Source organism: Triticum urartu, chromosome 5A, assembly GCF_056163025.1.
Source record: "Triticum urartu cultivar PI428250 chromosome 5A, HENAU_Tu73, whole genome shotgun sequence".
NCBI classification, from domain to species: Eukaryota; Viridiplantae; Streptophyta; class Magnoliopsida; order Poales; family Poaceae; genus Triticum; species Triticum urartu.
Window position 1 is genome coordinate 150,193,815 of NC_141877.1, and position 25,005 is coordinate 150,218,819.

The following is a 25,005-nucleotide window of genomic DNA, read 5'->3' on the forward strand; positions in this document are numbered from 1 at the left end:
AAAGGACAAGCCTGGACAAACTCTTATATGATGTAAAGCGCCCCCGAGGACACATGGGAATATCGTCAAGCTAGTTTTCATCACGTTCATATGATTCGCGTTCGGTACTTTGATAATTTGGTATGTGGGTGGACTGGTGCTTGGGTACTGCCCTTACTTGGACAAGCATCCCACTTATGATTAACCTCTATTGCAAGCATCCGCAACTACAACAAAAGTATTAAGGTAAACCTAACCATAGTATGAAACATATGGATCCAAATCAGCCCCTTACGAAGCAACGCATAAACTAGGGTTTAAGCTTCTGCCACTCTAGCAACCCATCATCTACTTATTACTTCCCAATGCATTCCTCTAGGCCCAAATAATGGTGAAGTGTCATATAGTCGATGTTCACATAACACCACTAGAGGAGAGACAACATACATCTCATCAAAATATCGAACGAATACCAAATTCACATGACTACTAATAGCAAGACTTCTCCCATGTCCTCAGGAACAAAAGTAACTACTCACAAAGCATATACATGTTCATAATCAGAGGGGTATTAATATGCATATAGGATCTGAACATATGATCTTCCACCAATTGAACCAACTAGCATCAACTACAAGGAGTAATTAACACTACTAGCAACCTACTAGCACCAATCCCGGACTTGGAGACAAGAATTGGATACAAGAGATGAACTAGGGTTTTGAGATGAGATGATGCTGATGAAGATGTTGATGGAGATTGTCCTCTCCCGATGAGAGGAGCATTGGTGATGACGATGGCGATGATTTCCCCCTCCGAGAGGGAAGTTTCCCCGGTAGAACAGCTCCGCCAGAGCCCTAGATTGGTTCCGCCAAGGTTCCGCCTCGTGGCGGCGGAGTTTCGTCCGAGAAGATGGCTTATGATTTTTTCCCATCGAAAGACTCCATATAGCAGAAGATGGCCACCGGAGGGCCACCAGGGGGCCCACGAGGTAGGGGGCGCGCCAGGGGGGTAGGGCGCGCCCCCCACCCTCGTGGCCAGGGTGTGGCCCCACTGATGAAGTTCTTGCTCTCAATATTTTTTATATATTTGGAAAACATCTTCCGTGAAGTTTTAGGACTTTTGGAGTTGTGCAGAATAGGTCTCTAATATTTGCTCCTTTTCCAGCCCAGAATCCCAACTGCCGGCATTCTCCCTCTTTATGTAAACCTTGTAAAATAAGAGAGAATAGGCATAAGTATTGTGACATAATGTGTAATAACAACCCATAATGCAATAAATATTGATATAAAAGCATGATGCAAAATGTACGTATCAGCGAGCTGCGCGTGTGCGTCAACATCCCGGGCCTCAACATGGCCGCTTCTCAGGACCTCTTCTGGCCATCGTGCATCAACCGGAGCGGGGGCGCCCCTGCAACTACATTTGCATGCCCTTCGGCCTACTGAAGGCGGGCGCCACGTACCAGCGGTTCGCGTAGCTCGCGTTGGTGCCTCATGAGGCCCGATGCATGGCGCTGGTGTCTCACGAGGCCCCAGCCCCTCACGAGCCTCCAGGGCCTCAGGAGCCAGCCGGCCCCTGAGGGGCGAACCTTCGCGGCGTGCTTCGCCAGTTACCTCGACGCTTCCGCATCAGCATTGCGAGGTGACTTTTTGGTTTGTTCAATTGAGGGTGCCCCACGGGCTGCATCATCCTTAAGTTGTTTAGGGCCAGTCCCAACAACTGCCTTACCTTTCAGTTTCATACTAAACCCAGTTATGCTTTCATGAGTTTACTCCACCTGTTAATTTCGTGCTTGGCATCACATCGCGTTCGGAGACGCCACTCCTCGGGTCTCTGCGCGCTCGCAACTCTCCTCTTGACCGTCCCATGAGCGGGGGCTATTGGCACGATGCCTATGCTCGGGTCCGTCCCTGCAGCGCTAATAAACCTAAGCGACTGAGCTCTAGCTCGTGGGCTGGCCCCGTGCATGTCACCTCATCAGGTCCTTAGTGCCTTGTCTCCTCACGGAACAATCATGAGTAGACCAGCAAGCGCGCGTCGCCCTATGTACCTTATAATCCGTCAGCATGTAGAGGCTTTAGGAATCAGCCGCCCGGATGGCGTACGAATAAACCTCGTCGCCTTAGGAGGCCCAGCTATGAATCCATTGTGTTCATCAGTATCATACTACTCTAGCATGCTACAAATCCACCACCAAGCTACCACAACATCACAATCTACCATCTGCTCATAGACCGGCGCACAAATCAAACCTACTGCATGCTTGCACATCAAACCCTACGACCACATGCTATCAGATCTAGCTACAATGAACAGAGAGAAGGGGATGGTTGAACTCACAGAGGCCATGGCTGCAGCTCGAGGGGGATGCGGAACGGTCGAAGAAATTGAGGAAGGAGTCGCCGCCGCCGTGGACCGCCCGTCGGTAAAGGAGTGCCACTTACCTGCTCGTCAGTGCTGATGCGCGTCGGCGGGAAAGCTCGAAAGGGGAGAGAAGGGTGGCGGGAGTTTGGGCGGTGAGAGGAGGGGCCTGGTTAGGAGGTTTTTTTTTTGAGACAATCTTGCGAAACCTTATTAACCCGTCACAATGTTTGAGAGGGCCTGGTTAGGAGGTGCTTTAAACTTCGTGCGATCAGACCGAAGAGTGTATGCGGCCAACCAAACAGGCCGGATTTTCCCCGCACGGATCTGGTTGGGCTTAATGCAGGAACCAAACAAGTTCATAATCATCTCGGATGCCTTGTCAGCCTGTACTGGGAGGCCCATCGCAGGCCCACGTAGAACAAGGGTGTGGGTACAAAACCCCCACCACCCAGGGACCTAGCCGCAAGAGCTCCCATCTCCGCCGTGCCCGTGCTCCCCCGTCCCAAGGAAGCCTCCTCCCCCTCTCCCCCTTCCGCAGTCCAAACGAAATTAAGAGAAATCTCCCCCAAGTTTTCGAAACGGAGGCGAATCCCCACCCAAATCGGTTTGAATCGGCCACCCACCCCACCAAACGAACCCATCTGGTTCCGGGCTCTGGTGGCCGTGGCGACGGGCGAGCGAGCGAGCACCCCATCTCGCCCCGCCCGCCTCCCATGGCGTTTCACGTCGCGTGCCCCATCACTTGGTATGTTTACGTTACACTCCTCTTCCTCCTCCCCCTCCCCCTCTCGGTCTCGGTATCTCTCTCTCGTCACCGCCCGCCCGCCCGCTTCTCCTCTCTCGCGCTGACGGCCGGCCGGGCCTCTCTTCCTTCCTTTGTGCAGCCGGAGGGTGTGCGACTGCGAGCTAGGGTTCGGCGCCGCGAGGGCCAACAAGAGGACCGGGGCATGGGCCGGCGTCGCGGCGGCGCTCGAGGGCTTCCTCGCCGATCCGTGGCTGCTGAGGCCGGCGGGGGCGGGGGCGGGGGATGCCCGAGAGCCCGGCACGGTGCAGGTGGAGGTGCCGCCGCTCGAGCTGCCGGAGGAGGGCGAGGACGAGGCGTGCAGGGCGGCGATGCAGCGCCAGGCCGCCGCCGCGGAGGACTTCGCCAGGCGCCTCGAGGGCGCCTATGGATCTCCGGTGAGCCGAATCTACGATGCACTTGCTTCTGCATAGGGCTTATTCCTCTTTGGTTTTCCCGTCGTTGTTAAGGACCTAGGGTTTGCGTTTTTTTGTGGCGTTCATGCCGATGATTCTAGCTAATGTCGGTGTAGGCGCATTTCGGGTTCAGTTGTCTGTTTAGCTGTCTGGTTACTGCGAATTTCCCGAGGTTTTGGTGTAGATTCCTTGGGAAGTCTGAATTGGGATGATAATGGGCCGCCGGGAGATCATATGCTAGCGCAGAAGTTTGCATCTTCTATGTTCTGTGGTTGTAAGAGTGTGTACTGGCTCCAGGTAGGTATTTGTGGGAATTCTGGTTAGATTTTAGAGCCAGGGCCAGTTCTTTTCGGCGATTCTCCCAGAATCGCCCCCCTCCCCAGCTTCTCCTAGAATCGCCACTCCATATTTTTTTTACAATCCTATCTAGTTAAGGTCTAATTAGCTAGGATTGTAAAAAACATATGGAGTGATGATTCTGGGAGAAGCTGGGGAGGGGTCGATTCTGGTAGAATCGCCTAAAAGAACTGGCCCCCAGTAGGCTTGGATTTTTGGGTAAATACAGTTGTTTGTGACATTCATAGGCTCATAGCTCATCAGTTTCGTGTGGCTCAGAGCAATTTCGATGCCCTTGAGTGGTTGTATGCACGTGGGCTATGCCAGATGAGTTGACCATGACCTTTGCTGATTCCGGTGTATTATTTTGAGAGGAGTATATGGTCGTGCTCTGTCTTTGAGGTTTTGTTATGCTATGGCCAAGTTGGTACGTTTTGGTGTTTAATAAGTGCTGTGATTACTGGTGCTAGTTTTTGGTGTCTATGGAGCTTCTGATCTGTGGATGGCTTATGAGCTCTGGATGCAAATGATGGTGTGAAGTTCACTTATTGTTGTTTTGTCTTGATTCTTTTAGTTACCCTGTGTTGTTTGTGCTTGTGCATAGTTGGTGCTGCTCTATACTTTGCGGGCATGCACTGGGGGAGCCCTGGTTCTAGGAACAATTTAGCCATATACGAGTATACCTGTATATTATGCAGATGTGTGGCTTAATGAGAGCAAGCATTACTTGTGCATCCCCCCACACCCCTGAAAGAGAAATGGACCCGTGTCTTGCAGAGATTCTCATTTACGTTAGTCACGCATTCATGCCGACGTTGCTGTATATTGAACTTACCTTTGCAGTAACGTGATAACTGCTCCAGTAAGATATATGAGCTAGTTTATATGTTCTGTTTTCTGTTTCAATGAAACAATATCTTATTGATATCCTGTATTTAGCTGTTATAGTCGTGGTGCCTTTTTTGTTTCCAAATTTGGTAATCAAATACTGCTTTTCTCGGTTTTGGCATTGTACTCCCACCAAAGTTAGCATTGCAACCTTCAACTCCTAAACTATTTTTTAACACTGCACTAGAGAATCCATTCAACTTTTACAACATTGGTCCCGTCTCAGATGGTTCGTGCTGACTCAGATGCTACGTATCGGACAACCTGGACAACTTATCCACTTCAGTGGACTGACACATCAGCAAACTACATAAAAAAACTTAGCACCCTTAATAGCAAGATAGATAAGTTCTTTATGTAGTTTGCTGACGTAGATAAGTTGTATCTGAGACGGGGACAAGGTTATAAAGTGAACGAATTTCATAGTTCAGGGTTAAAAATAAACTGTCTGATGGTTGTAATGTGAACTTCAGTGAGACTTGAAGGTTGTAAAGTGGACTTTCTTCAATTAGAAATGGCGCAGAATTTATAACCAGCCTATGAGATTCCTGATTCTTCGTCAGTTCATCGTTATTACGGGTAGTTTTGTACTTCTATGCTGGAACAGTGGAGTTCACAACTAAATACCTTCTTAAAATATTATTTTATACTTCTTCCAGGAGGCTGAAGGAGATGAAGATGACTCGGATCGAGAAGATCAAGGGAATGCTGCTGTCAAGGTTATGTGCCGCTTATGCTTCTCTGGAGAAAATGAGGGCAGCTCAAAAGCTGCCAAAATGGTTCCATGCAAACTCTGCAACAAGAAGTATCATAAGAAGTGTGTGAAAAATTGGGGTGAACATAGAGGTAATTTAAAAAATTATTCCCTGCGTTCGTCTTAAACACATTGTATTTTGTATCCTTTGATGATATCCATTCCATCTAGATCTCTTCCACTGGAGCTCGTGGATCTGTTCATCTTGCCGCAGCTGTGAGGTTGGTTGTCTATAACATCATTATCCTTACCTTGTACATGTGTATTTCCCAACTATCAGAGTTTTTGTGACACCAGAAGTATTTAAGGGTGTGTTTGGTTGAAGGGATTGAGTAGCTGTGGGTATCTCCAACCACCCGGTTAGGGATAGCCACTTTTTTTGTTTGGTTGAGTAGAATGCACAAGTTGTTGAAGAAAAAATAACTGCGTGTTTGGTTTGAGGGATGAACGGATGAGTGGTGGTCTGGTGGATAAGAGTTCGAGTAACCTTCTTCTATTGAGGTGGTGAGGTTACCTCGTAATTACAACATAAAACTACATGTTGCTTATTACATGGTGCACGCCCATCAATGCAACTAGATCTCCAATTATGCCTACTCAAGAAATGTAATCCAAGTCAAGACCGAACATAATGTGTATGTATATGTGGACATGGGAACAAATCAACAGTTGAATGAAGTTGGGGCAAAAATTTGCGAGAAACACGATTGTGGTATCTCAAAGTTTCAGATTACAAACACTAATTTAACTAAGTATGCAATCATTAAAAACTGTATATACATAACAGAATACTTCACGGTTCATATGTACAGCCTACTCATGTTCGTTGGGGCAGTTGCCTCAAAAGCAATTATGCAACAGACGAAGACAAATTCAATGGGAGGAGGTAACAGACAGAGGGTAGAGGGACTGCCGCCGTGCGCCCTCACGCCGCCGGACACGAGCTCACTCAGCGAGCACCTACAGGGTACATTGAGCCGGCGCTCCACCCCAGGGCAGCGCACATGCATCATCAGGCTGGCTCCACCTTTGGTCTTCCTTGCCGCGCTCTTTGGTCGGCCTGCGGCCCAGCCGGCACGCCATGGATGACTCCGCCGCCCTGCGCGCCCTTGTCGGCCCTGCCACCGTGCCACGGCTGGCTTCACTGCCTCGCGCCTTGGCCGGCCCCGCCGCCCAGCACCATCAGGATCTGCCGCCCCGAGCCCTGGAGGCAGCCACCACCCTCGCCTTTGATGTGCCATGGTCGCGCACAATCTGCGCCGCTGACTAAGTCAAGGGAAGAGGCCATATAGGGGAAGAGAGGTGACAGAAGCGAAGAAAACGTTTCGCGGTGAAGCTAGCGATGCACGCGGGTGCTTGGCTATGTCCACGAGATTTTCGCGGACGCGCTCAGCCTCGTTTTGACAGCATACGGGGAATCTTGGCTGCCCATATCCCTGGCCATCCCTTCTCTCTGTTGAACCAAACACCTGATAACCACCTAAAAAGTAGCTATCCCTGGCCATCCGGGGATAGCCACTGAACCAAACGCACCCTAACAGTTCTCTAGTACTATTAATTTTGGCTTCATCCGTATGCTGGTACATGATTAGAGTTTAAATCCTTTTTGGGTCGGTGCAGTTTATGAAAATTGTAGCATACATTTTGCATTATTTAAGAGCTATAATATTTGTATATGCATCAACTGTTATTGTGGTGGCCATGTACTTCCAAATCAGCAAATACTTACATTTGATCATAATTAATTTCGAAGTTCTCCATGTTCCTATATGAGCAGTTGTAAAGTACTCCCTCTGTCCCATATTAATTGTCGCTGAAACGGATGTATCTTGACGTATTTCAGTGCTAGATACATCTGTTTGAGCGACAATTAATGTGGGATGGAGGGAGTAGCATCTTTGCACCGTGTAGAACGTTTGTTATGCCTTAGTTACCGCCAGCTTTCTTGGTAAAGAAGGAAATGAACCCAGATTCTCTGCCTAATTCTGTGTAAATAAACGCGTATTTAGGTGTGTCGGCGGCCTGGTGATCCCAATAAGTTAATGTTCTGTAAAAGGTGTGATGGAGCCTATCACTGTTACTGTCAGCAACCCTCACACAAGGTACACCTATTGTTCACCTTCCTCATTCTGCTTTCTACAGATTGAATATGTGGGGCTCGTCACTTAACAGTGAACTTTATAACGTTGCAGAATGTTACTCATGGACCATATTTATGTCCAAAACATACAAGGTGTCACAGCTGTGGATCTGGTGTACCTGGGAGTGGTCATAGCACAAGGTACGTAAACCACTAATGCGGATGAATGATATTGTTCTGAAGTTTACTTAAGATCTTTTTATCACGTATTTGCCACTTTATGTGTCGTGCTTATATACATCATTGCGAGTTTTGGTGCGTAGGTGGTTTTTGGGGTACACATGCTGTGATGCTTGTGGGCGGTTGTTTGTGAAAGGAAACTACTGTCCAGTTTGCTTGAAGGTAGCTCCTTCCCTTTTACTCTCTCTTGGCATGACTACTGTCCTTCTACACAGAACGATTTTATAATGTGCCCTGTTAAATTTCAGGGTATTAGAAAATGTTTTGTTTCTCTCCAGCTGCTCTTTCTCTTCTAATATAGTGACCATATGCTATGCGTGAGGCCTTAAAATGAGGATCCTGTTTGTCTATAGCTGAAAGTTTCTTATTGAGATTTTATTTGTTAAGTTTAAAATGTACTGTAATAAGCAATGTTGGGTCATATACACCATAATGTGTTGCGGAGTTTTTCCATGCTAACTTCTGCTGAGATACCCTTTTCTTTTGCTTGGTTCACCCCTTTTCAGGTTTATAGAGATTCTGAAGTGATACCTATGGTTTGCTGCGACATTTGTGAAAAGTGGGTACATATTGAATGTGATGGCATCAGGTCTGTATGAACGTCAACCCCTCATTTTGTTTAAATTAACCCACTCATATTTGTTGCCTTCTCTGAATCTAGTGTTTAGTGCCTTGATACTTCAAGATTTTCACTTCTGTGGTGTACTACGCTTTACTGACTTTCCATATAATTATGCAGCGAGGAAAAGTACCAGCAGTTCCAAGCTGACCAAAATCTCCAGTATACATGCGCATCATGCCGTGGTGAATGCTCCCAGGTAATATATAATTCTTTCATGGTTTCTCATCGCTGTATTACACTCCCTCCATTCCAAAATAAGTGTTGCTGATTTAGTACTAAATTAGTACAAAATCTGTACCAAATCAGCGATACTTATTTTGGGACGGAGGGAATACTCTGTTATCTTACACGCCTTTTGCTCTCTTCAGATCAGGGATGCAGAAGATGCAGTTAGGGAGCTTTGGAAGAGGAGGAACATTGTTGATCATGATCTTATGGTTAGTTTAAGGGCTGCTGCTGGACTGCCTTCTTTAGAAGATGTAACACCTTGTCCAAACTCGGACGATGAAAGACTCGGTGCATTAGTATTGAAAAATGATGGTAGAAACACACTAAAATTCTCTTTCAAAAGTAACAGCAGTAAGCCTCCATTAGATCAATCTGAACAAGAAAAGAATGTTCCTAAGAACTCAGGGACGAATAAGAAGCATTCCAAGAAAAAAGGCAACCAAGGTAATAAGTCAGTTGCTGATCCGAATGAGATATTTCTTGAGAGAAGGCATGAAGTCAAATCAATGAGTAGTCACTTGGGAGATCATACTGTAGATGTTAATCATGAGAGGAATTCTTTCAAGAATAATGAGAATGTGTTTGTTTTATCTTCAACTCGAAGTTCAGAGAAGGATCTGAAATCCACATCTGCAAAAGCTGCAACAAACAGTGCAGATATGATACCAAAAGTCAAAATCAAAGGCAGTAAGGTGCCGAGCCTGCATTTCAAAGATATAGGTGAGGAAAATAATGCCAAGGGTGACACAGGGAAAGGTACCAAGTTGGTTATTCATCTTGGAACACGTCACAAAAGTAAAAGTGGCTCTCCTAAGTCTGAAATGTCCAATTCTCATAAAGAGCAAGAGCTTGGTTTGATGCATGGTATGTGCCTTATTTTGTGTTGCTTTGCCATTTACCTTTTTAGTTTGCTTGATATATTGTATCTGGCATGTATGTACAAACTTCTGTGCTAGTAACTACTAGTAATTTACTAATTTGAGACGTTACTAAAGGTCTCCTATAGATAGCTACGGAATTATAGCTATTTTGTGGCATTTCTCCTGATAACCTTTCAATTGACATATGTTGCCATTTTGGCATAATTTTAAGAACTGGACTTGTGACCAAACCAGTCAGGCTGCTGGTTCATCCAGTTTGATATTCGGACCATTATATACTCAATGTTCCAAATATTGGCCAGTTAATTGCTACTTGGTGTGTTACCGAATAGCTGATTAGCTGATATATTGGCCGATTAACTGGCCAATTCGTCTATTTATCGTAGTTCAAAAAAGTGCTGTTAGGCGCTTGCCTAAGCGTGCTTAAGCGGTGGGCGTTGGCATAACGCCTCGCTTTGGCCCTAAGCGCTCAAAAAGGCGTCCGGCGAGAAATCAGCCTTCTCCGTCGAGGAATTGCGTTTCTCAGGCGAGAAATCAATCTCCCTGGCGAGGATTTGACCTCCCCAGGATTTGACCACTCCGACAACAAATCGATCGATTCCTGCAAGGGGTTGAGATTCTCCGGCGAGAAATCGAGCTTTGCTGGCTTGTTGCCATGGGTGCAGCAAGGGAGAGGAAGAGGTAGAGAGGTGGCATGAGGAGGATCCCTAAAATTTCTGTCGACTGCACACACAGGAGGTTTTAATAAGAGAAGAACAAGTATAGGTGGGCTGGTGCTTTAATGGGCTAGGTCACCTCATCTTGCTTATTTCTTCACACTAGCGATCGTGTACGGAACTCCTAATCGCGCCTAAGCAGCGCATAAGCTATCAAGGCGCAAATAGGTGGTCAAACACATAATTTACACCTAGCGCTTTTTGAACTTTGCTATTTATCCCTACTCAACAGCTGACCGATATGGTGCCAGTTACCGATATCCTGAACATTATAGTATATAGTAGTAGAAAAAGGCAAAATAGAATTCCTTCTATTGAACAACAGCTGACCTGAGGTGAGTTGGTTATCATATGCCATGGTTGGGCTTTGGCCTAGTGCCTAGGTGACCTGGGTTTGAATTATCCAGCACGGATTACATCTTTCTCGCCTCCACCCGTTCCGCTGCCTGGTTTGCACAAAGATACCCGGTTCGACCGGTTTTCACCAGTCCGGTGGTTGGGACGGTCCGTGGAGCTTAAGAAACAGCTAAGGTCACCTATTCTGTCTTCTTCTGGTCCAACCGGCTATCCGGTCATGTTTTTACTACTAGACATATTACCTGATTTGGTAATATTGAATTGCTTAGTACTCCCTCAGAATATGTAGGGTGTATCCACCATTCTCCAATTTGTAAGGCGTATTTGTTATTTTGCGACATTAGTTCTGAAAATACCCTCTGCTCAGCCTTCTGAGATTTCTTTCCCGTGCATGCATGGCTCACACTTGTTTCCGTAAAATTTGGATCAGAACCCTCCATGATGTGATCCACCCCTTAAAAGAGAAATTCGCGGTTTGCCAGTGGAGATTGAGTTGTATGCATTTCTTGATATGGTGATTTGTCGAGCGGAGATTGAGGAGATGAACCGACTATTTTTGGTGTGCTAATAACTGACATCACATGATTTGGAATGAGATGATTACACTGGGGCAATACATTCCACAAATTTGTTATGACTCCTTGTTATTCTTGCAAAACTTATACGTCCAACATATTGGGGAGGGAGTACTCATTCTGGTTCCCAAAAAAGCTTAATTTGAAATCATATGATATATATTAGCCGTTCTGTTAAAAACAATTAGCTGTTTGCTCATTCCAACCTAGGTATCTGATTGGGTTCTTAGGTAGGGTTCGTCCAGTGCTTCAGAGTTCATAGCCTTACCCGTATGTGCACTCCAAATACCCATATTATCCGCCCCTGAGATGGCAGTTCCAGAAAGACATTGCCAAACCTATGGTTCATATACTGCAATCTAATTCGCAGTGCTGATATTCCTGTAACCTCGTCATCATCCCCTGATAATTTTCCCATCTTATTGTCCGAGCAGTTGCATTGTTGGTATTGATATGTCATGCTACCTCTGTTCCAAAATAGATGATGTCCTATAAAGCATGCAGTCAACGTTCTCTAACTTTGACTATTGGTTTAAAGAAAATAATACCATTATATATTCCATTAAACTTCATAATTCTGCAGCCTTTTATTTTATTTCCTTACATTTGTATGAAAGAATGACGGTCAAAGTTGTGTGTTGGAGGCTCTGTGCATAAATGTCTGTATTTTAGAACGGAGGTAGATTTTTATTTATTAGCTTCCCTTGTTTTGTAATGTTAGATGCTTAAGCTGTTGCTTGATCTTTGCTGTTGCAAGTTTTCTCTTAGTTTACTTCAGATTTCTTCCCTTGATTCTGTGTTGAAGATTGAAGTGGCTTGGTCACCTTTTGCTATATATTTCAGGAGGGAAAATTGATGTAACAAGCCACTTCAAAAGCTCGAAGAGTAGTAAAAAGGAAAAAAGTGTAATGAAACTAGTTGGAGAGACAGGAGTACAGCAAAGAAGTAGCCTTTTGGGAGATCTGGGCACCTCCAAAAAGCATGCAACTGGAAAAAGGAGCAGTGCTCTAATTTCTGGGATGGAAAATGCAAGTGAAAGTGGAACAAGAAGCAGATCATTTGGACATAAGCAACCTATTCCCAGTCAGCTGACAGAGAGCCAGGGCACTGCTTCATTTCCTGTCAACAACTCTCCTGACAGCTTAAAGCCCTCGTTGCTTAAACTCAAATTTAAGCGTCCACATTTGGAGCAGCCAAGCGCCCAGGTTTCTCAACCAGAGGAGCCAGCCACCTGGGCTTCTCAGCAAGAGGACTTAAATGTTGCTAAAGGCCAGAGATCAAAGAGGAAAAGACCTTCGACAGACAAGATGGATGGCTCAGAGGGCAGTACTCCATCCAAGAGGCATGGGCAGAGCACAGGGGACGAAGCAATGGATGCGACCTGGATACTGCGCAAGTTGGGCAATGATGCAATTGGGAAGAGGATTGAGATCCAATTAGCTTCTGATGGCAAATGGTGAGCTCCCTCTTGCCTAAATTCTTGTTATCTTTTATGTTTGTTGTATTGTGCTGGTTAAATATTTGTCTTATGTTTTGAGTTATTTGTTATCAATGTTGTTCATAGCATATCTACTGAAACTCGGGTACTTTGCCATCAGAAATGGATTTGGTCTGGGGATCTATCTATATAATCCAAGTAATCTGAGTTCGCTATTGTTCTTTACCAGTCTTTTATCTGCTCTTTTTTTTGAACCATGCATTACCCCCTTTCCATTATCTGCTCTTGCATTGCATGTTAGTATTGCCCAGCATCAATCTTTTGATTATTTTTGCTGGGCAGCAAAAAGGGGTGATTTAGTGTTGTGAATCTTAGCATTGTCTCCCACGCTTTGTCAGTCCTTTTGTTTGTTGTTGAATTAGCAACAGGTACTAAATGTCATTCTTTTTGGCAGGCATCAAGGTGTGGTATCTAATGTCATCAGCGGCATGCTTTGTGTTCAGTTAGATAATGGTAGCTCTGAGAACTTAGAGCTTGGAAAGCAGGCGGTTCGATTGATAGCTCAAAGATCGAAGGGCGGAAAGAGATGAAACCTTTCTCCATCTACTCTCGTCTCTTCCCGGTAGTGCGGTGGGCGGAGTTCACCCGGCGGCTCCTCCACATACTGCCGCTGACTGGATGAGTTACAGTGCACAACCTCACTAGCTTGTTGCGCCGGTTACGTCATCAGTCTAGCGTAACAGACTTGTTTTCCGTGCTGTTTGAAGCTCATTTGCTTCCATTGAATTCGTTAGTGTAGCAACTGGGAGAGTAGTTCGTTTTCCATGGATGTAAAAGATGCGGTTAGCGTGCTGTTGTGATGGTCTTGTACATGTGGATGTTGAATGAGGAGTTCGAATGAGTTTTTCCTTGACATTTTTCCTTGTTTACTGATGGGTTTTCCATGGGTCTTGCCTGTTCTGGTTGAGGTGCATCGTGACTCGTTGACGTCAGTCGGTGGTCCTGTAGGGTGATGACAGGATGCGTGGATTGGTGGGTGTCATTGGTCGAAGTCTAACTTTGTACTTCCTCTGACGTCTTATATTTGTTTATAAAGGGAGTATTTCACTCTAAACTAATAAGTTCTTGTTTTTTTAAGTAAAGGAAAGAAGTTTATATGACAATGGGCAAATAAAAATGCTAGACTTACAGTAACCAGCATACATACCGAAGTTACGGGAATCTCATTGAGGCTCAACCCGTGAATTAAGTTGTGGACTTGTGGTACCCAAATCGTGGTAAATCCTAAGTCCTCCACCTCATCTCCGTAACAACTTTCTGTGAAAACTGCCCGTAGCTGTAGCAAAGTTCTCTAGTTTTTTCTTTTTATATGGAAACTGCCATGTTATTTAGGTAAAAAAACATGTTATTAGAATAAAAATGAAATCTACCTAAAAAAGACATCTTTTAATATAAAAAATGTCATCTCTGTCGGAACCCCGATCCTAAGTCACACTAATCTAGCATGTAACACATCATATCGCTTTACGGCCTCACGTACGGCAACCCAGAGCTGCCGCCTTTACCTTGGCCGGGACCGTTCGCGTCTTTTGGCTAATGTATATGATTGTGCCGCTAGTATTCATATGACAAAGAACCGGGTCAACACGAATAGTCGTGAACCAAGGTGTCACAGTCGTACAGGGATAGACATACGTAACCCAGCAATGAACGTGGTGGTCATCAACGTATGAACCCAAATCGTAGCAAGCTATAAGGACATAAAGGAACAACGCGTGACATTTCTCCGAAGGGACAGACACAGGATCAAAGAATGATACATGCCGGCCAATCCCAGTGTTTTGGAGCAGTAGCGAACTACTATGGCTCAGTGGAAGCACTACGGAGCATTTTCCCATAAGAAAGGCTACCAAAGGCAAACAACTAAGTATCGAACCCCACACATAGCAATACACGTTACACATACGCATAACATGCAAGTATGTGTTGTACAACATGTCATCACAACATAACTCAATAACTTATATAGATAAAGGCCCAGAAGAGCCAACATAGCATTATATTACAAACAAGGGTCATATGACCCAACATTCAAAGCATACAACCAACAGAAGCATAACATGTCTGAGTACAGACAACTGCAAATGAAAAAGGCTGAGAAGCCTGACTATCTACAAGACCCTCCCAAGGGTACAAGATCGTAGCTGAGGTAACAAGCTACTCGCCGAAGTCCAAGTAGAACTACTAATGAGACCGAAGTCTCTTCTACAAAAACATAAATTAAGCAACATGAGTACAAAGGGGGTGGTGGAGTTTAACTACACTAAGCCAGGTTTGACTCAGTGGCTATCCTGAACTATGACTACGAGTAATTTCTTTGAGGCGAGAAAGCACACACGAGTCCACTAACCACCACAACAATACACAACTATGGATTCTCTCTCGTCTCCTACGAGAAGGTCATCCATTGCACTCACACTTCTCTTGCGCATTTTAAAGTATCCATTTTGAGTTGTCTATGACCATATAAGTCTGCAAGTAGTCCATATCGCGGATGCGGCTATTCGAATAGATCATTACCATGCAGGGATGTACTTCTTCACACACGCTCTCACCACTTACCACCATATACACGTCATGTATCTCGACAACATTCAAGCGGAAGCCCGGCGAGGGTGTCAGCCACAACCTGACTAACCACGCAAGACTCTAGTCTAGGTCTATCGCCTATCTGAGGCTGAACCCGCAAGGGAAGTTCGGCCAAAGTTTCCATCACGACCCAAACGATGTGTGTAGGGTTCCCAAGCCCACCTCTACGGATGGATCTATGCTTGGTATACTGTGGCACGGTGCCTAGTCTGTCCTAAGCCCACCTAGCCGCGTGCCACTTGGTAGACAAATAGCATGACCTACAAACACCATAAACTAGTTGCAACTCCTGGACAGAGATCGGGGCGGTTAATAAGTTGAGAGGGGTCATTGGTTTTGAGCCCAATGTGTGGTAGTAGCTGTCTTGGATAACATACACATGACTCAGTTCTTAAGGACGGTCCCAATGAGACAACCCGCCATGTACTCCTACATGGCCTCTCATCGCTACATTTACCAAATTGTGTTCACACACTTAGCTCTCAACATCAGAACATGATCACAACATTCCAATTCATCCCTAGATGAATCAGACCTAACACAACTCTAAGCAATAGCAAGCATGGCATGGATGAAGTCACAACATGGCTCAAGCAACTCCTAATCATGCTAGGAGGTTTTAACTATTTACTATGACAGTGACAGGTCATGCAGAGGAATAGGTTCAACCACCGCAACACAAGTAATAGTTGAAGCGTTGTTGTTCTAATGCAATAAAAGAGAGCATGAGAAAGAGAGTGGGATTGTATCGAAATTACCAAGGGGGTTTGCTTGCCTAGAATATCAACACGGTAGCACTACTCCTTGAATAAGTAGTCGGTGCCACTCTGATACATCTCCAACGTATCTACATTTTTTTACTGTTCCATGCTATTATATTATCTATCTTGGATGTTTTATATGGATTAATACACTGTTTTGTATCATTTTTTAGGACTAACCTATTAACCTAGTGTCCAGTGCCAGTTGCAGTTTTTTTTGTTTTTGTCTTTTACAGAAAATCAATACCTAACGGAACGAAACCTTTTGAGGATTTTTCCTGGACCAGAAGACAACCATGAAGCTTCAGGAGGAGGCCAGAAGACCCACGAGGGAGCCACAAGCCTCAGGGCGCGGCCCTAGGCTTGTGGGCCCCTCACAGACCTCATAACTCTAATCCCAGCTCTATAAATACCCAAATATTCCCCTTACGCTAGGGGGAACACCAAAAGTACTTTTCCGCCGCCGCAAGCTTCTGTTAGAGATCCCATCTTGGGGCCTTTTCTGACACTCTACCAGAGGAGGATTCGATCACGGAGGGCCTCTACACCAACCTTGCTGCCCTTTCGATGATGTGTGAGTAGTTTACCACAGACCTACGGGTCCATAGTTAGTAGTTAGATGGCTTCTTCTCTCTCTCTTCGATCTTCAATACAATGTTCTCCTCAATGTTCTTGGAGATCTATTCAATATAATCTTCTTTTGCGGTGCATTTTTTGAGATCCGATGAATTTTGGATTTATGATCAGATTATCTATGAATATTATTTGAGTCTTCTTTGAACACTTTTATGCACGATTAAGATAGCTTTCTATTTCTCTCTGATCTATCGATTTGGTTTGGCCAACTAGATTGGTTTTTCTTGCAATGGGAGAGGTGCTTTGTGATGGGTTCAATCTTGTGGTGTCCTCACCCAGTGACAGTAGGGGTAGCGAGGCACGTATTTGTATTGTTGCCATTAAGGATTAAAAGATGTTTTTTTACCATATTGATTGGATCTATCCCTCTACATCATGTCATCTTGCTTAAGGCGTTACTCTGTTCTTGTTAACTTAACACTAGATGCATGCTGGATAACGGTCGATGTGTGGAGTAATAGTAGTATATGCAGGAAGGAGTCGGTCTACTTGTCACAGACGTGATGCCTATATTCATGATCATTGCCTTAGATATCGTCATAACTTTGCATTTTTCTATCAATTGCTCAACAGTAATTTGTTCACCCATGATATGTGTTCTTTCAAGAGAGAAGCCTCTAGTGAAAACTATGGCCCCAGGTCTATTTCTCATAATATATTTTCAGATCTATAAACCGAAAACCCAAAAATATCTTGCTGCAATTTATTTATATTTACTTTATTTTTCATTTTACTTATCTTTTATACCTATCTCTATCAGATCTCACTCTTGCTAGAGACCGTGAAGGGATTGACAACCCCTTTTTCGTGTTATGTGCAAGTGTTTGTTAGTTTGTGCATGTGCATCTATTGGGGACTTGCTTGTACCTCCTACTGGGTTGATACCTTGGTTCTTAACTGAGGGAAAATACTTATCTATACTTTGCTACATCACCGTTTCCTCTTCAAGGAAAAAAATCAACACAAGCTCAAGAAGTATCACACTCGGAGAGGCAAAACCTATTGAGAATAGGGATGGCAATTCTATCCATGGATCTGGATACCCATGAATACCCGACCCAGTTGGGCAAGGGTATGGAGCACATTTTTGCCCATGGGTCCGCGGATATAGATACCCAGGAACAGCTGGGTTGGGCACGGTTATAGTTTGCGCTCCATGGATATCCAATGGATACCCGTATGACATGTGGGGCCATATGCCAGTGACAGTAGAAAGAATGAATCAATGGGAAATGGCAGGCAATATGCAACTGGTGCCATAAGCTATATGCTGCAAAATTAACCTCTCGTATGTCACACTTAAGGACTCATCATATTACTTGTTACCTACTTATGCATGTAGCTTATGTTGACATTTGTGAGTGAATGATGTTGAGTTAATTTGATCTTTGGGAAGGCTTCACGCTGAAATTTCTATGCCCATGGAGCTCCATGGGTATGTGGGTATCCAGCGGGTTTGGGCATGGGCACAAGTTGTGCCATGGATAATTTGGTGCATGGGCAGAGGGTAGGAAGATGGGTCGTGGGTTGGATTTGGACCAGCTCCACCCGCCCCAAACCCGACCCATTGCCATCCCTAATTGAGAAGGGCAGTACCGAAGACAATCAATACACAACATATGCAACAAAATGATGCATGATCATGACAAGTAGATATGATATGGTTTGAGCTAATGCATCTAGCATTCAATTTGGATGAAGTCCATTTGCCACTTATGTGTTTTCACTTATACAATAGGTATAAGTTCCTTTATCATGCATGAAAATGGTACATATGGATAGATTGAATGTTTCTGATATTTTTCATATATAAATTCAATCTGAGCTATGTTTAATTTTCTATAATTTTTTGAACTTTTGCTAAATCTATGGAATTTCCAAATATTTCTAAAATAGAAATAGTCCAGAAATGATATTTTGACGTCAGCACTGCATCATGCTTGTGTCAGCAAGTCAACAGCACTGACCAGAGTCAAACCTGACGCGTGGGACCCATATGTCATAGACACTGTGTTAAACACCGTTTTACTTAATCCTAATAGAATATATTAGGGCGCCTGGGCCCACAGTCAGTGTGACTGAGGTTTAATTAGACGGTCATTAGCCCTAAGTTGATGACCTGACCGGCCGAACCCACATGACGATGGCACATGCCGGCGAGGTCGTCGCCGGCGACCACGAGGCACGACAGTGTCCTCGCTATAGGCTATGGGAGCGGCGGCTGAGGCCACCAGGAGGTAGCGCGAGCACGTGCGCTTCCACGGGAGCAGGTGGCTGGGTGCGGGGGCACCGAAGCTCGTCGGAAACGAGTTCATGGCAGCTGTCGGGCTATGGCCTCGAGTGGCGCAGGGCTACAGGGCACGGGGGAGCTCGCCGAAGGGCTCGCCAGACTCCTGGAGTCACCAGGAACATAATGAGATGCTCTAGGTCGGCTAGTTCGAGCTCTAGCATCATCGGCGACATGGTCGGTGACGTGAAGCTCACGGGCATGTCGTCTAGCATGGCTACGACGCGGGAACGACGGATGAGACAAAGGGGAGATGGGAAGTGGCTCACGGGGTTCCAGTAGAGGCGACGGCGAGGCCGGGGACATGCTATGGCCGGTGAATCGACGGAGATGGGCGCCGATGACGAAGCTTGAAGACGATGCCGATGGCGGTGCTGTGGGGTCTCCCGGCTTGCGTGGCTCGTCGTGGACGAGGAGGACGTTGTTGTGGAGATCTCAAACATGACAGTTGGGCAAGGGGATGGCGGGGAGCGCGGTGGTTCATGGCGACGCTACCATGGCTGCGTCGCCATCGATGGGAGAGAGCGAGGGAGGGAAAGAGGGAGAACAGAGGACGTGGGCGCGACAGAAGCAGGAGGTGGCGAGCTGTGGGCGTGCGTGCGGAGACCATGCGCCCCTGCCTTCTGGCAAGAGGTAGGGGACGTATGGCACTTGGGCCGGCAGTGCTGGGCTGCCAGGTAAGTCCTCTGTCTTTCCCATTATGTTTTCTATTTTTCTTTTTCTGCCATTTGTTTTGATTTAGTTTTTAGCACTAAATCAATTTTATAAAATTGAAACTTTTTATGGGCACTAACTGAATTATTCCAGAGCCCCTCAATTAATTTTAGATTTATCGGAGCTGTAAAAATATTTATATTATTTTAAAGCTCCAATTGAAATACCTATTGAATTAATTCAATGCCCAAATATGTCCTACAAAAATGTGAACCATTTTTGGTAGATGCTTCCACCTTAATCCAGAAATGATGAACATTTTTAAAGGGCATTTTGAGTTCACTGAAAAAGATTTTACTTGAACTTGTTTGATTTAATTGATGCTAGGGTTTGATCTTCCCCCAATTCAAATTTAAATGAAATTTAAACATGATGCTCACATGATTAGCTAGTCTAGGTCATTACCAGATTAGGGATGTGACAACTCGCCCCCACTCAAAAGAATCTCATCTTGAGATTCGGCAGTCAGCGGAAAGAGAGCGGGGTACTCAAGACGAAGACGTTCTTCTCGCTCCCAAGTAGCTTATCTCTTGGAATGATGAGACCACTAAACCTTGAGAAACTTGATGTTCTGACGTCGAGTGACACACTTTTCTTGATCAAGAATGTGAACTGGGTACTCTTGATATGTGAGGTTATCTTGGAGATCAAGCATTTCATGGTCTACTCAGCAGATGGGATCCGAGAAGCAACGCCTGAGTTGAGAGACGTGGAAGACATCATGTACTTGGGAAAGATGTGGGGGTAGTTCCAACTGGTAGGCAACCTCTCCTCATTTAGCGAGAATGCGAAAGGACCAATGTAACGAGGAGCCAACGTGCCCTTGATACCGAAACGACGGGTGCCCTTTAAAGGAGTAACCCAAAGGTAAGCCTTGTTGCCAACTTCATAAGCCACTTCCTTATGACGACGGTCATACTGGCTCTTTTGACGAGACTGGGCTATTTCGAAATTCTCATGAATGACGCGAACTTGCTCTTCTACCTCCTAGATCATATCCGGTCCATAGAATTGTCTTTCAATGGTTTCTGACTAGTTCAAAGGTGTTTGACACCTTCGTCCATAAAGAATCTCGAAGGGTGCTTTCTTGAGACTGGATTGGTAGCTATTGTTATAAGAAAACTCGGCGAAAGGAAGACACTTCTTCCAATCCATACCGAATGGGATAACACAAGCTCTAAGCATGTCTTCGAGAATCTGGTTGACCCTTTCCACCTGACCACTCGACTGAGGGTGGAAAGTGGAACTGAAGGAAAGATGGGTTCCCATGGTAGTCTGGAAACTCTCCCAAAAAAGAGAAGTGAAAAGACTACCACAGTCAGAATTGATCTCTAGTGGGACACCATGTAGTGACACTATTTGAGAAATATATAAGTTAGCGAGCTGACTAGCAGTGATACTCTCTCGAACAGGTAGGAAATGAGCCACTTTGGAGAGACGATCAATGACTATGAAGATAGCATCATTCCCCTCTTGGTCCTGGGAAAGCCGATGATGAAGTCCATACCAACTTTGTCCCATTTCCACTTAGGAATAGCTAAAGGCTGAAGGGTGCCAGCAGGCCTCTGATGCTCTGCCTTAACGCGATGACAAACGTCACAATTGACAATAAACTAAGGAATTTCTCTCTTCATCCTAGTCCACCAGAACCTCTAGCATAGGTCCTAATACATCTTAGTACTATCGGGATGAATCGTGAGAGGGGATTCATGAGCCTCCTTAAGGATCAATCGCCTCAAGTTCCATACTTTGGGAACCACCAAGCGGTTCTCAAAGTAAACAACACCTTGATCATCCATAGAGAAACATCCAACAACTCATTTCTTGATGTTTCCCTAATGCGGGAGATTCCCTCATAACGCCTTTGGGCGGTCTTGATTTGATCCTCGAGAGTAGGTTTCGCCACCAAGGTAGAAATGAATCCTCTAAGATTAATGTGAAGGTTAAGCTTACAAAATTCCTCATGGAGAAGTGGTTGACCTTGTAACAACATGAGATTGTTACAATAGGACTTACAACTTAATGCATCAGCCATGACATTGGCCTTGCCTGGGGTGTAAGAAATTTCTAAGTCAAAATCCGTAATCAACTCTAACCAACGTCTCTGCCCGAGATTCAGATCCGTTTGGGTGAAGATATACTTGAGACTCTGGTGACAAGTGTAAATCTCGTAATGGTTATCGATAAGGTAATGTCGCCATGTCTTAAGTGCATAGACTACGACTGCAAGCTCTAGATCATGTGTAGGATAATTATCCTCATGCGGATGCAACTGTCGAGATGCATAGACAATCACATGGTGATCCTACATAAGAATGCAACCTAGTCCCTGCCGCGAGGCATCGCAATAGATAATAAAGTCCTTGGAGAAGTCCGGTGGCACAAGTATGAGAGCAGAAGTCAGGCGTATTTTCAGTTCCTGAAAACTATACTCACACTGTGGGGACCACTCAAACTTTTTATCTTTCTTGAGGATTTCAGTAAGAGGCTTCACACCTTTGGAGAAATTCTCAATGAAGCGGCGACAATAGCTTGCTAGACCGAGAAAACTCCTAACTTGCTTAACTGATTCAGGTGGAGTCCAACCAAGGACGGCCTAAACTCTCTCGCGATTGACAACAATGCCCTTACCAGAGATCACGTGGCCTAGATAGGTCACTTCTGGCAACCAAAATTCACACTTGGAGAACTTGGCATAAAGGTGGTGCTCTCAGAGTTTTTCTAACACAAGTATGAGATGTTCGGCATGCTCTTCCTCGTTCTTCGAGTAAATAAGAATATCATCGAGGTAAACCACGATGAACTTATCTAAGTACTCCATGAAGATCGAGTTCATCAAGCGGGAGAATGTGGCAAGTGCATTGGTTAGACAGAAGGACATAACGGTGTACTTGTACTGGCCATAACGAGTGATAAAGCCGTCTTAGGAATGTCTTCGTTTCTGATCTTGATTTGGTGATAGTCTGATACGTCTCCATCGTATCTACCTTTCCAAACTCTTTTGCTCTTGTTTTGGACTCTAATTTGCATGATTTGAATGGAACTAACCCGAACTAACGCTGTTTTTAGTAGAATTGCCATGGTGTTGTTTTTGTGCAAAAATCAAAGTTCTCGGATTGACTTGAAAATTTATGGAGGATTTTGTGGAATACATAAAAAACACTGGCCGAAAAATATACCAGTGGGGCGCCACCCAGGAGCCACAAGCTCAGGGGGCTTACCCACCCCCAGGGCGCGCCTGGTGAGCTTGTGGCCCCCTTGGACCTCCGGCAACCCTAATTACAACTCCATATATATATACCTATTCACGGAGGAAAAAAATCAGAGAGAAGGATTCATTGCGTTTTATGATATGGAGCCACTGCCACCTCCTGTTCTTCATCGGGAGGGCATATCTGGAGTTTGTTTGGGGTTCCGGAGGGTGGAATACATCGCCATCCTCATCATCAACCTTCCTCCATCACCAATTTCATGATGCTCACCGCTGGGAGTGAGTAATTCCTTCGTAGGCTTGCCGGACGGTGATGGGTTGGATGAGATTTATCATGTAATCGAGTTAGTTTTGTTAGGGCTTGATCCCTAGTATCCACTATGTTCTGAGATTGACGTTGCTATGTGATACGTCTCCGTCGTATCTACTTTTCCAAACACTTTTGCCCTTGTTTTGGACTCTAACTTGCATGATTTGAATGGAACTAACCCGGACTGACGCTGTTTTCAGCAGAATTACCATGGTGTTATTTATGTCAAGAAACAAACGTTCTCGGAATGACCTGAAACTTCACGGAGCAACTTTTTGGAAAATATAAAAAATACCTGCAAAAGATGAAGGCAAGGGGGCCCACCACCTGTCCACGAGGGTGGGGGGCGCGCCCCCTACCTCGTGGGCCCCCTGGAGCTCCTCTGACTCCAACTCCAACTCTATATATTATGTTTCGGGGAGAAAAAAATCAGAGAGAAGAATTCATCATGTTTTACGATACGGAGCCGCCGCCAAGCCCTAAAACCTCTCGGGAGGGCTGATCTGGAGCCCGTTCAGGGCTTCGGAGAGGGGAATCTGTCGCCATCGTCATCATCAACCATCCTCCATCACCAATTTCATGATGCTCACCGCCGTGCGTGAGTAATTCCGTCGTAGGCTTGCTGGACGGTGATGAGTTGGATGGGATCTATCATGTAATCGAGTTAGTTTTGTTAGGGTTTGATCCCTAGTATCCACTATGTTCTGAGATTGATGTTGCTATGACTTTGCTATGCTTAATGCTTGTCACTAGGGCCCGAGTGCCATGATTTCAGATCTGAACCTATTATGTTTTCATCAATATATGAGTGTTCTTGATCCTATCTTGCAAGTCTATAGTCACCTATTATGTGTTATGATCCGTTAACCCCGAAGTGACAATAATCGGGATACTTACCGGTGATGACCGTAGTTTGAGGAGTTCATGTATTCACTATGTGTTAATGCTTTGTTCCTGTACTCTATTAAAAGGAGGCCTTAATATCCCTTAGTTTCCGTAAGGACCCCGCTGCCACGGGAGGGTAGGACAAAAGATGTCATGCAAGTTCTTTTCCATAAGCACGCATGACTATATTTGGAATACATGCCTACATTACATTGATGAACTAGAGCTAGTTCTGTGTCACCCTAGGTTATGACTGTTACATGATGAACCGCATCCGTCATAATTCTCCATCGCTGATCCATTGCCTACGAGCTTTCCATATATTGTTCTTCGCTTATTTACTTTTCCGTTGCTATTGCTATCTTCACTACAAAATACCAAAAACATCACTTTTACTACTGTTACCTTTTGCTACCGTTACCACTACTATCATATTACTTTGCTACTAAACACTTTGCTGTAGATACTAAGTTTCCAGGTGTGGTTGAATTGACAACTCAGCTGCTAATACTTGAGAATATTCTTTGGCTCCCCTTGTGTCGAATCAATAAATTTGGGTTGAATACTTCACCCTCGAAAATTGTTGCGACCCCCTATACTTATGAGTTATCAAGACTATTTTCTGGCACTGTTGCCGGGGAGCATAGCTCTATTCTTTGAGTCACTTGGGATATATAACTGCTTATCATTATGAAGAACTTGAAAGATCCAAGAACCAAGATTTATCCCTCAACTACGAGGGGAGGTAAGGAACTGTCATCTAGCTCTGCACTTGATTCACCTTCTGTTTTGAGTAAGCTTGCGACACCTAAACCTGCTTCTGCTATTCGTTCTGATATGTCACATGTTATTGATGATGCCACTTCTGCTATACATGATACTTATGATGAAACT

At 45.0% G+C, this 25,005-nt stretch overlaps 1 protein-coding gene across 1 annotated transcript; it reads left to right on the forward strand.

Moving 5' to 3' along the window:
• The first annotated feature begins 2,827 nt into the window (after positions 1–2,827).
• On the forward strand, positions 2,828–13,573 carry LOC125508271 (uncharacterized). The gene is made up of 12 exons (XM_048672919.2): positions 2,828–3,091; positions 3,231–3,525; positions 5,427–5,613; positions 5,693–5,742; positions 7,531–7,623; positions 7,714–7,802; positions 7,925–8,003; positions 8,348–8,430; positions 8,581–8,659; positions 8,832–9,555; positions 12,064–12,676; positions 13,113–13,573. The coding sequence occupies exons 1-12, from the start codon at positions 3,060–3,062 to the stop codon at positions 13,246–13,248; spliced, it is 2,460 nt and encodes an 819-aa protein (XP_048528876.1). The 5' UTR covers positions 2,828–3,059; the 3' UTR covers positions 13,249–13,573.
• The last annotated feature ends 11,432 nt before the right edge of the window (positions 13,574–25,005 follow it).

Coding starts and splice junctions, on each gene's coding strand:
- LOC125508271 (XM_048672919.2), top strand. CDS start 3,060: ATGGCGTTTCACGTCGCGTGCCCCATCACTTG. Junction 8,004..8,347: donor ACTGTCCAGTTTGCTTGAAG/GTAGCTCCTTCC, acceptor ACCCCTTTTCAG/GTTTATAGAGATTCTGAAGT. Junction 12,677..13,112: donor TTAGCTTCTGATGGCAAATG/GTGAGCTCCCTC, acceptor TCTTTTTGGCAG/GCATCAAGGTGTGGTATCTA.